Source organism: Cherax quadricarinatus, chromosome 27 (assembly GCF_038502225.1).
Source record: "Cherax quadricarinatus isolate ZL_2023a chromosome 27, ASM3850222v1, whole genome shotgun sequence".
Classification (NCBI taxonomy): Eukaryota; Metazoa; Arthropoda; class Malacostraca; order Decapoda; family Parastacidae; genus Cherax; species Cherax quadricarinatus.
Genome location: NC_091318.1, coordinates 26178814 through 26191413, shown reverse-complemented (window position 1 = coordinate 26191413; position 12600 = coordinate 26178814). Strand labels below are relative to the sequence as shown.

At 36.4% G+C, this 12600-nt stretch overlaps 1 protein-coding gene across 6 annotated transcripts in view; it reads left to right on the top strand.

The window, feature by feature from the left end:
• Nucleotides 1-12600, top strand: part of LOC128691124 (uncharacterized) — a 44381-nt gene that overhangs the window by 10358 nt on the left and 21423 nt on the right. For all 6 annotated transcript variants that reach the window (XR_011392492.1, XM_053779935.2, XM_053779932.2 and 3 more), the window contains 7 exons: nucleotides 60-108; nucleotides 1334-1605; nucleotides 2516-2622; nucleotides 3095-3230; nucleotides 7314-7480; nucleotides 8208-8325; nucleotides 12018-12109. Coding sequence is in view for 5 of the 6 variants with exons in the window: in XM_053779935.2 (XP_053635910.2) it covers nucleotides 82-108; nucleotides 1334-1605; nucleotides 2516-2622; nucleotides 3095-3230; nucleotides 7314-7480; nucleotides 8208-8325; nucleotides 12018-12109 (919 nt within the window). In the remaining variant the exon portion in view is untranslated. The remainder of the gene's footprint in view (nucleotides 1-59; nucleotides 109-1333; nucleotides 1606-2515; nucleotides 2623-3094; nucleotides 3231-7313; nucleotides 7481-8207; nucleotides 8326-12017; nucleotides 12110-12600) is intronic.

The following is a 12600-nucleotide window of genomic DNA, read 5'->3' as shown; positions in this document are numbered from 1 at the left end:
TTGTTATGTGTCAGTCAGTAACACTTCATTTTTGGTAACTTTGTTACTCTTGCTTTCAGGTGATTAACTCTCATCAGCAGTATGAGCACCAGTGAGGAATGGAATGAGGTATACAGTACTGACATAACATAAATGTCAATTGATTGAAATATATTAATTGTATAGGCTTACTATATACAGTGGAACCTGGGTTTTAATGATTAATTTGTTCCAGAAAGTCTGACGAAAGTCGAATTGTATGAAAACCGAAGCAATATTTCCCATAAGAAATAATGTAAATCCAATTAATCCATTCCACACACCCAAAAATATTAACAAAAAATACATTTTATAGAGAGTAACTATAGTTTTACATACAGAAAACAATGAGAAATAAATATAAATGACTAATGAAATGGATAAATGAACATTTAACATCACTTTTACCTTTATTGAAGACTTGTTGGCATATGGATGATGGCGAGCGAGGAGGGAAGAGGGAGGAGGAAAGGTTATTGTTTGGAAGGGAAAACCCCTTCCATAAGGACTTCAGGTATCTAGGCCCTATCTGGGGTTACTTCCCTTCTTTGTCTTTTACTGGCACTAGGAAAAGCTTGAGTCACTATACCCCTGTTGCACAAAAAATCTGTCCAGAGAGATCTGTTTCTGGCATCTCTTTAAGATTTGCCTAAAATGAGACAAGGCATTGTCATTGAACATGTTGCAGACACAGCTTGCAACAGCTTTGTTAGGGTGATATTTCTCCACAAAACTTTGCAACTCACTCCACTTTGCACACATGTCCTTAATCACTGAAGAAGGCACATTCTCCCCTCTCTTTTCCTCCTCCTCTGAAGCAATTTCCTACGACTTTTTTTTTTAATTCTATTGTGTTTCTCACCTTCTTTATCAAAGGGCTCGCACTCGGAACTTTCTTTGGCCCCATGGTGGCTTATTTAGCAGTCGCACTCAACAAACAAGCATAAAAAACAATGAATTATTACGAAATGTTTTGGATGAATGCATGAGGTGATGCTCACTCAACGATAAACAAAGGCAGACTGAGTCACTTGGGTGGGCAGGTGGCTGTGTTTGGTACAGACCATTTTCAACTCTATGAAAACCGAGGTGATGTACGAGAACTGGGACAAAATTTTGATGGAAAAAGTCATTGAAAACCGAATCCTACGAAAACTGGGGCTTACGAAAACTGAGGTTCCGCTGTATTCTCAATTAGTAGTAATGTACAATGCCTGTAAATGAACTGCAGTAATTGATATGTTAATATATTGAAATATAATATGTTTAACATCTACTCCATCATATAATAAAATGAAGTTTGTTTGCATTTTAGAATCTCGGCAATATCGACTACTTAATCAGCTGCATGGGAACTTTGGAAAGAGAAGATGTGATTTATTTGGAAGATTATTTAGTTGGGGATGAGAGCCCCAACTCATTGTCACCAAGTTACTGGTCTTTAACAAAAGAAAAAGATGAGGTCAGTTTGTCTAAATCCCGTACACATGATGCTGGTGACGGAGGTGGAGGAAGTTTATTTAAACAAATAGGGGGTGATGAATTGGAGAATCCTGATGATCCTGAGCCTGTAGCAAACATGGACAGGTAAGGAATCATAAAAAAAAATTAAGAATTTACACAATTGGAGAGCAGAATTATTTTATTTTCTGTTCTTAAATTGTATGTAATTGTATGGAGTACAATAAACCCTTCATATTTATGAGGGTTAAGCTGGATGCTGCTCATAATCAGGATTTGTGGTTTTGTTTATGGATCTTTCCTTTGAAAATCTCTATGTGAAGTCTAGTGTTCCCCTCTGTACTAGATTGCTGCAGTACTCACTTTCTTTGTTATTATATTCATTTCTATGATCTTCATGACCCTATACATTACTGAATTCTCACAGATACTAGAAGTAAAAGAATTTTCATTGCCATCTCTCCCTATTGTAGTCTTTGTAATCTAACCATCTTTGTATTTCCTTACTGTTCTTCATTTCACTGATCATCTTTCTTTACTTATTTCTCAATTCTGCCTTGGAAAATTCGGATGTATCATGTTGGATCTTCCCTCTTTTCCTTCCCATTGCAGTCACTGCAGCTCATACAACTGGGGACAAGTGGAAGCAAAAATGTCAGCCTAGCTGCATGATTAAGTACAGACTGGATTCTTTTCAGAAAGTAATTAGGCAAATCCATAAACAAATAATTTGCAATTATATAGCTAGTATTTCGAGTATAGTATGTACAATTTCTGGCTTTGTTGTGACCTCTAGGAATGTATTTCCTGCAAATATGAAGGAAGTACCATACTGTATTTAGCTAACCTCTAAAAGATAGTATGTATATATTAATATTTATTCACTTGTACACTATATTTTTTTAAGAATTGTTTTAGTATGTAAGTTCAGCTTTTAATGTCTATTTAGTATATGACAGAAACTATATTTGTTTAGAATTATCTTGTTGTAGTTTTGCTTGATACTAAGTTTCTTGTATATTCGTTTATTCATAAGGAATGACTCTGGTGATACTACACTGAGAACTTTACCTCAAACAAGATCAACCAGAGGAGTTACCAAACCCAAGTTTGTTACTTATGAATCTTTTCCTGCAGTCAAAGGTACTTTGTAAACCACAATGTTGATAATATTTACTTACGAGTTTTAGTAATTATGAAATATCACACAGCTTCTGGAATATAGCTCTACTCTTTGCCATCAAGGTCACTTCTTTTTTCAGTAGCATAGTGTAAGCTCTTTCTTTAGGACTCTAAAGATAAATGTTTATTATACATGAAATTTTATAAAAAAAATTTTTTTTGTAACTAATGTTGAATAAGAGGAAATCTTGTGCTCTCCTCATGAATGATTACATATAAAAATAAGTAAATCCTGGTAAAATTTAGTTAAGTTATAATTGTTGAGGTAAAGTTGATAATTCAGGGCCAGGTCTTTGGCACTAGAGCACATTTTATGAGAAAAATTTAGCTTCATAAGGATATGACTTTACATTTTTTATTTTAATAATTTATTCAGTTTATGCTTTGTATCTTGGCATTGTAATAGAAAGCAGCTAACATATCCATCTGACAGAAAAACCATTCATATGTGAGCTATGTGGCTTGAGACTGGCCACCCGAGAGAGCAGGAGACGACACATTCTTGCAAAGCACATTAAGGAACGAACCAACTTCTGCAGCGTCTGTGGTAAAACCTTCATTTTCAAATTGTAAGTGCAAAGTCTTACCTCGGAAGTATTTGCTTAGTTGTACTGAACAAATGTGAACGTTACAACAGCTCACAAAATAGTCTTAAGACATACTGGTGTATAAATAAACCTAAGAATGAAGATCTGACATGGCTGTGTAGTGAGGTGAGGAGGTTTCTATTGAGATTAATTGAAAAAAAACTGCATTGTCTGGTTTAGCCATTTGAAGTGGATGCTGGAGGATGGAATGGTGAAAATATAGAACATCATAAGGGGTGCAAGATCAAGAATTATATGAAAAATGTTTAAAGATCTGGGGATATTGTACATATAAACTGTACTGTATAGGTGATGAAGATGTAAATGGACAACTAGGATATGCAAATGAACCACAGGGGGTGGAAATAGAACTTAAGGCCTTACTCTTCCTGAACTGAACTTTTGTCAGAAACTTGGTTTATCATGAACTCAAAGATGAAGATTTACGTATTACCAAGTCTGAAAAATCAGATGCCACTTTCATTTTTAACAAATATAATTATATCAGGAAAAGTAATGATCTGTTAAATGACAGTGATAAAAGAAGTGTAAAGGAAGAAAGTTGAAAGTGAACATAGATAAGAGTAAGGTGATGAGGATATCAAGTGAGTTAGGCAAAGAAAAATTGACCATGACATTGGAAGGAGGGAGTATGGAAGAAGTGAATGTGTTCAGATATTTGGAAGTATATTTGTGTGTAGATGGGTTTATGAAGGATGAGGTTAACCATAGAATTGATGAAGGAAAAAAGGTGAGTGGGGCATTGAAGTATCTGTGGAGACAAAAAAACATGTTATCCCTGGAGGCAAAGAAGGGAATGTATGAGAGTATAGCAGTACCAAAACTCTTATATGGGTGTGAAACATGGGTTGTAAATGCTGCAATGAGAAGGAGACCGGAGGCGGTGGAGATGGCATGTCTAAGGGCAGTAATGTGTGGTGTAAATATTATGCAGAGACTTCAAAATGTAGTAGGTAGTAGGTTGGTAGACAGCAACCGCCCAGGGAGGTACTACCGTCCTGCCAAGTGAGTGTAAAACTGAAGCCTGTAATTGTTTTACACGATGGTAGGATTGCTGGTGTCTTTTTTTTTCTGTCTCATACACATGCAAGATTTCAGGTACGTCTTGCTACTTCTACTTACACTTAGGTCACACTACACATACATGTACAAGCATATATATACACACCCCTTTGGGTTTTCTTTTATTTTCTTTCTAGTTCTTGTTCTTGTTTATTTCCTCTTACCTCCATGGGGAAGTGGAACAGAATTCTTCCTCCGTAAGCCATGCGTGTTGTAAGAGGCTACTAAAATGCCGGGAGCAAGGGGCTAGTAACCCCTTCTCCTGTATATATTACTAAATGTAAAAGGAGAAACTTTCGTTTTTCCTTTTGGGCCACCCCGCCTCGGTGGGATACGGCCGGTGTGTTGAAAGAAGAAAGACTTCAAAATGTGGAAATGATGAGGTGTGGAGTTGCTAAAAGTATTATTCAGAGGGCTGAAGAGGGGTTCTTGAGGTGGTTTAGTCATTTAGAAAGGATGGAGCAAAATAAGATGACTTGGAAGGTGTATAAATCTGTAGTGGGGGGGGAGGATGGGTAGGGGTCATCCTAGGAAAAGGATGGAGGGAGGGAGGGAGTAAAAGAGGTTTTGTGTGTAAGGAGCTTGGACATGCAGCAGGCATGTGTGAGCATGTTAGATAGTAGTGAATGGAAACAAATGTTTTTTGGGACCTGATGAGCTGTTGGAGTGTGAGCAGGATAATATTTTATGAAGAGATTCAGGGAAACTGGTTAGCTAGACTTGAGTCCTGGAAGTGGGAAATACAGTGCCTACGCTTTAAAGGAGGGGTCTGGGATATTGGCTGTTTGGAGTGACTCTAAACTGCCATATCTGGGTGCCTCTGGAAAGTCAGTGATTATGTGTGAATGATGGTGAAAGTGTTGAATGATGGTGAAAGTGTTGAATGATGATGAAAGTTTCATTTTTGGGTCACCCTGCCTTGGTAGGAGACAGCTGACATGTAAAAAATAAAGAGAACGTATATTTAAAAAGAAATCCTAAGGTATTAGTGAACTTCAATCTTAATGAAAACAAACAGAAATGGAACGAAATCAATAATATAATCAAACAACTATCAGCTAGGCTTGCCATATTACAATAGCTAGACAGGGTAATCAAGACTCACAAACCAGGAAATCCTTCTAAGTTGATTTTGAGTAACTTCCCAAGTTGTCCAAGATAAAAGCTGTCACAGCTTTTATAAGGAACAGAGTATACACAACCCAAAGGTACTTTGGGAAATTTTTTAATCAACTTTTTCTTTCAATATATTTTGTTAACCAACTTCTACATTAAAGTATTCAAGATCTTGTGGGAGCTGTGAGACATTATCATTATATGGTAAAACTAACTAGTTCTCAGGATTATATGGTAGTGTGCAAGGTTCAGTCCTACAGATTTTTTTTTTTTTTTTTTTTTTTTTTTTTTTTTTTTTTTTTTTTTTTTTTTTTTTTTTTAGCTTTATGAGAAGCTTTGTCAATAAACATTCATGGAAATTGTAGGCTGGATACAGTCTCATAGATTTTTCAAGTTTCCCCATCATAAAATTTAGGGCTACAGATCCTTAGGGCTCTCTCTCAAAAAAAAAAAAAAAATAGAAGTGTTCTTTGTGTAACTTGTGTTTGGCAGTTTGAGTAGCAGTGTATGTATGAACAGTGATTATGTGTGACAGTGATTATGTATGAGTGAAGTGAAAGTGTTGAATGATGATGAAAGTATTTTCTTTTTGGGGATTTTCTTTCTTTTTGGGTCACCCTGCCTCAGTGGGAGATGGCCGACTCGTTGAAAAAAAAAAAATGTTAGTTTATGACCAGTATTAAATTTTAATTTTCTGTCTTCCTTGTTTCTAGATACACACATATATATAATTGATAGATAATTTTAAATTAATGTTTCTTGTAAATGAACTAATGTATGAGGCATTGCATGGCAGAAAAGAATAAGTGCCATCACGACTAAAGTCTGGGTTAATAAAAGTATCGATTTCTTAATGTTTTATCTGTTTGTGGAAATGTGTAGTATTGTCTTCTTGAGATTAATTTTGCTTGTAACTAGAAGTAATCACCTTTGTTATGTATACTGTATCACACAGTTGTAAAGAATTCCAGCCATCACACTTCAGGAGAGGAATTTATACTTTGGGTCCCAAATTTGTCAAGTTACCTTAACAAAGTACATATTATAAGTTTCATAGCTCTGATCTACTCCATGTTTATGTTTTTTCCCCTGCTGTTTGAACTTGGCACATATTCTTTTTGGTCACACAACACCTCGTATGTTAATGCATACACAACGATTCAGATTACCAAACATGAATTAGTGTACATTATTTACTTCTATATTTTTGAAAACCTAAGGAATTGTAGCTGTGAGTCTTGAACTATGTTTACAGTGGCAAGTTAAATACTATTTTATGTTAATATGTACCTGTAATTTTATTTGTTGAATGAATCAATAAAACAAATATTTATTAATATTTATACTTCAGCTTTATTAAAAATGTTAACAATGCCAGTTACTTACCTTAGCATGTTTTCACAACATGTCACTGCCCCAATTCTATGTTTAGCAATAGTTTTTCCTCCATTGTATTTCAAAGTGATGTCATTATAGTGCATTGTTTTCCTATAATTTGTTTTGTAATATTGCTAGAATATTTGTAATGTACATTTACCTATAATTACTTGACTGCCACCATCTTCAGTATCTCCACTGGAGGGACAAGAATCCTATGGCTTGTGAAGGATCCTCCAGCCCCATCCCCCTTTCACATCCTTTTATCAGATGTGTTTCTCTTGGTGCATTTTAGACTGTAGTACTGTCCTTGCTTCAATGTCTTCTGCAGATAGACCTCATTATATTGCATATGTTCATATGCAAATATAATGAGGTACTGCAATGCTGTACACCTTAGTACTGTATCATTGTTTAATACAGGTACTCTGTGTTGATATATTGTACTTTAGAATTTCCTCTTCACTATACTATATAATTATATTTCAGTGCTTTAAAAGCCCACAAAGCAGTACACTCTGATACACCAAACTTCATTTGTGTGTGTGGCATGTCCTTCACTGTACGGGCCTCTTACATGGACCACATCAAGAGGATACACAGGGCTGCATCAGAGATCAAATACCTTTGTGAACTCTGCTTCAAATCATTTGGAGGTACCTACAGTGTACAAATACTGATGTTTTACTCTTATCCTTGATTAATTACAGGTACAACAACGATTTTCTGGCACCCTCGGTTCCTAGGCCTTACCGGAATATCGACTTTGCCAGATAAACAAGTCACATAATAACAATTTAACAATACACCTCAGACTTACCCTGGACTGCTAGTAACTTAAATTAAACATTAGTATAAATGAAACAAGTTTATTATTTGCTCTAATTACAAAGAATGTTGCAGTTCTTCCACTTCCAAAGTGGTAAATTTTAGAATTTTACTGTAACTGAAGAGTTAATCACTAAGGTCTGAAAGTTGAGAGTTGTCAGGATTACTGTCTGTTTCATATTTGACTGTTTAATCATGGATTTGTGATGTTACAGTAAGGACATTTAGTGTACTTGAGGTTGAAGCCACAGGATTTTCAGGCCTGCTGCTATGACACATTCTTCTTGGCTGTCTTATTAGATATTTCTTCCAGAGAAAGTTTCATATGCTTTGATCTTTCCCTGTGTAATTTTTCATGCATTAAATAAAAATTCATTAGTGCTTGTCCTGTCACAAGGGAACTTTGTTCTTTGGTTAATTCACCTGGCAACTCAGTTAACCCTAGCCAAAGCTAGGATGAAAATTTCCTGATAAGTTAAAAAAAAATATGAACACTGGTAGAAGAGAAGCAATATTTACATTATTAGTTATTAATTATATTTCACCCTTTTCCAGACCGCCATACTCTTCGCCTCCATTTGATATCAGTACACAAACCCAAGACAATACCTTGCATACAAAGTGGTTGTGATAAAGTCTTTTCAACTATTGGACTTATGAGGTCACATTATAGGTAAGGAACTGAACTCCACAGTATGCTATTTATTTTTCTATTATTCATATGTATATTTATGTTAAGAAGAAAAAAGTAAAGTACAGATGGGTGGGAATGTTGAGTGTCTGTGGGTCGTTGAATCATGAAGTTCATGAGCATTTGTGAAATTAGCAAGGGAGTGAATGATAATGAATTTATTTTTCCTCTTTGGGTCTCCCTACCTTACTAAGAAATGGCAGACATTAAAAACAAATTCACTGGGGTTAGACTCCTGGAGGTGTCATGAATTATGATAATGTGTATAGTACAATAGAACCACCATATCTGCAGGGACACGTTCCAAGGGCCTGCCATGGATATCGAAACTGGGGATAGTAGCAAACCCTATATGTAAGTCCTTTACATACCTATTATAAAGTTTAATTGATAAATTATGCACACTAAGTTGAGAATTATCACCTTTTCACTGATGGGAAGCATTTTATGGCTTCTCTTAGGCTTTGAAGAACTCCCAGCTTCTCTACTTTTGTGCTTTGGGGCCAGTATTATGCAAAATTAAGAGGTATTTTTGGGCCACAGTAAACCATTGATAACTGAAAATGCGGATACCGAATCATTGGATACGGGGGTTCTACTGTATACTGTAATAGAAACTTTTTACATTTACGAGTGATTGAAATTTATTTAAGCTATGTCTTTAAATGTTGCTCTAACCTGCTTAATATTATTATTGCTAAGAAAACAAGAAAGCACACTTTTAATGACATTTTTTGGGTTATTTTTCAATTTAGGGATCTTGTGCTAACCAAAAATAAAAATAAAAATAGATACCAAGATAAACCATGAGTAATTGAAGCTATTTGTGAATGACCTTCAGTAAAATCATAGTGTAATGATGCACACACATTATGAAGCATAGGTTTCTTTCTCCTACGTGCGAGTTATTTGTGTATACAGGAAGGCCCCACTTATACGGCGGGTTAGGTTCCAGGCTACCGCCGTAAAGCGGAAACCGCCGTAAAGTGGAACACCCTTTTTTTCCACTTACAAATGCATACAAACACTAGATAACAAGTTTACACTAACATATATTAAGTTAGCAATAGAACCAGGCATCAAAAAACAATAAAAAAGTACAATACACACATAGTGCACTCATTACTTACCTTAAAATATTTATAGTCTTAATCTAGGGTGAGACAAGTAGTATTTATTGTAAGAAATCAAGTGTGGTATGTATTGTAATAAGCCAGGCTACCTTACCAGGCCACCCCACCCACACATACTATTCTATGATATTTAAGCATCCCAGAGCGATAAAATGTATATACAGTTCACTCATTACTTACCTTAAAATATTTGTAGTCTTAATGTAGGGTCAGGAGTAAGTAAGTAATTATCAGAGTATATATAAAATATGAAATAACTTTTAAAAACATTTGAAATTTTGGAGTTTCCGGACAAAATGGAGAGACTTAGTGCTTACTGAGCTCATGGAGAATGTAAACAAACAGGGTGGGGCACGGTGACCGTATTAGAAAGTCAGGTGGGGGGAGCCGTATAGTGAGTTTTGGTCATAATTTGAAATGTCCGTATTAGCGGAACGCCGTAAAGTGAAACGCCGTAAAGCGGGGCCTTCCTGTACTTATTTAAACAATAGTAGGTAGTAGGTTGGTAGACAGCAACTGCCCAGGGAGGTACTACCATCCTGCCAAGTGAGTGTAAAATGAAAGCCTGAAATTGTTTTACATGATGGTAGGATTGCTGGTGTCCTTTTTTCTGTCTCATAAACATGCAAGATTTCAGGTACGTCTTGCTACTTCTACTTACACTTAGGTCACACTACACATGCATGTACAAGCATATATATGTATATATACACATCCCTCTGGGTTTTCTTCTATTTTCTTTCTAATTACGAGGATAGTGAGGCTCAAGTTAGAGTATGTAGGAAAGAGGGAAATTTTTTCCCAGTAAAAGTAGGCCTTAGACAAGGATGTGTGATGTCACCGTGGTTGTTTAATATATTTATAGATGGGGTTGTAAGAGAAGTAAATGAGAGGGTCTTGGCAAGAGGCGTGGAGTTAAAAGATAAAGAATCACACACAAAGTGGGAGTTGTCACAGCTGCTCTTTGCTGATGACACTGTGCTCTTGGGAGATTCTGAAGAGAAGTTGCAGAGATTGGTGGATGAATTTGGTAGGGTGTGCAAAGGAAGAAAATTAAAGGTGAATACAGGAAAGAGTAAGGTTATGAGGATAACAAAAAGATTAGGTGATGAAAGATTGAATATCAGATTGGAGGGAGAGAGTATGGAGGAGGTGAATGTATTCAGATATTTGGGAGTGGACGTGTCAGCGGATGGGTCTATGAAAGATGAGGTGAATCATAGAATTGATGAGGGGAAAAGAGTGAGTGGTGCACTTTGGAGTCTGTGGAGACAAAGAACTTTGTCCTTGGAGGCAAAGAGGGGAATGTATGAGAGTATAGTTTTACCAACGCTCTTACATGGGTGTGAAGCATGGGTGATGAATGTTGCAGCGAGGAGAAGGCTGGAGGCAGTGGAGATGTCATGTCTGAGAGCAATGTGTGGTGTGAATATAATGCAGAGAATTCGTAGTTTGGAAGTTAGGAGGAGGTGCGGGATTACCAAAACTGTTGTCCAGAGGGCTGAGGAAGGGTTGTTGAGGTGGTTCGGACATGTAGAGAGAATGGAGCGAAACAGAATGACTTCAAGAGTGTATCAGTCTGTAGTGGAAGGAAGGCGGGGTAGGGGTCGGCCTAGGAAAGGTTGGAGAGAGGGGGTAAAGGAGGTTTTGTGTGCGAGGGGCTTAGACTTCCAGCAGGCATGTGTGAGCGTGTTTGATAGGAGTGAATGGAGACAAATGGTTTTTAATACTTGACGTGCTGTTGGAGTGTGAGCAAAGTAACATTTATGAAGGGGTTCAGGGAAACTGGCAGGCCGGACTTGAGTCCTGGAGATGGGAAGTACAGTGCCTGCACTCTGAAGGAGGGGTGTTAATGTTGCAGTTTAAAAACTGTAGTGTAAAGCACCCTTCTGGCAAGACAGTGATGGAGTGAATGATGCTGAAAGTTTTTCTTTTTCGGGCCACCCTGCCTTGGTGGGAATCGGCCAGTGTGATAATAATAATAATAATAAAATTCTTGTTGTTGTTTATTTCCTCTTATCTCCATGGGGAAGTGGAACAGAATTCTTCCTCCGTAAGCCATGCGTGTTGTAAGAGGCGACTAAAATGCCGGGAGCAAGGGGCTAGTAACCCCTTCTCCCGTATAAATTACTAAATTTAAAAAGAGAAACTTTCGTTTTTCTTTTTGGGCCACCCTGCCTTGGTGGGATACGGCTGGTTTGTTGAACAAAAAAAAAAAAAAAATTGTTAAGTGTTTTGGAAAGTGCATTTTCCATAAAGCCCCTACCTAGTGTAGAGAGCCATAGTGCAGTGCATTCATTATTTTAGTTAAAACTAATGCTAATTTCACTCATGTCTGACTTGGCTTCTTCCTAAACATCTTCATACCTTTAAGCTGATGATCTTTTCTTTTTTTCTTTTTTATGTTTTAGTTTGTCTTCAGATTTATGAAAATTTAATTGCCTCTTGTAAAATTTTATTATTGATCTTATTATTCAGTGAGATCAAAGTGAATTTGGCATTTAGGTATACAAGAGAAATTAATGTACTTTTTTTCTTAAGGTATCATCTGAAGCAGAGATTTACATGTGATGAATGTGGCCAGAGCTTCTCTACTGAATCTTACATGTACAAACATCGTCTCACTCACTCAGGTATGATCAGAATCCTTAAGAAACAGTGAAAATTAAATAGTTTATAATTATTAACTTAAACTTATTTATGTGGCCTCATACTCATGCTTAAGGTCTTCATTCCTTCCTCACACAAAATATACCAGTAGTGCTCTTCCTGTTTTTCATGCTCAACATGCTGCTGATATTACAATTATAATGGAGCTCTTTATATACTACTCATTTCTCACCTTCCTCTTTCCATGATGTAGAGTATACCCTGGCTTTGTGCTCTGTGGCCTTCTGAACAGTTTTTGTATTCATTACAGTATAACATCACGGAATCCTTTCATTGTGTCTCCTGTATCACCATTTTTTAAAAATAGAATAACTTTATCTCCTTAAGTGGTAGAGAATATCTAAGGTAATGACACTGAAATTGCAAAATTTGATGTACTACTTACTGAATTACATGGATGCAAAGTTGAAGATCAGGGAGCACTTTGCACATCAGTGATTTTTGCCCATTTTGA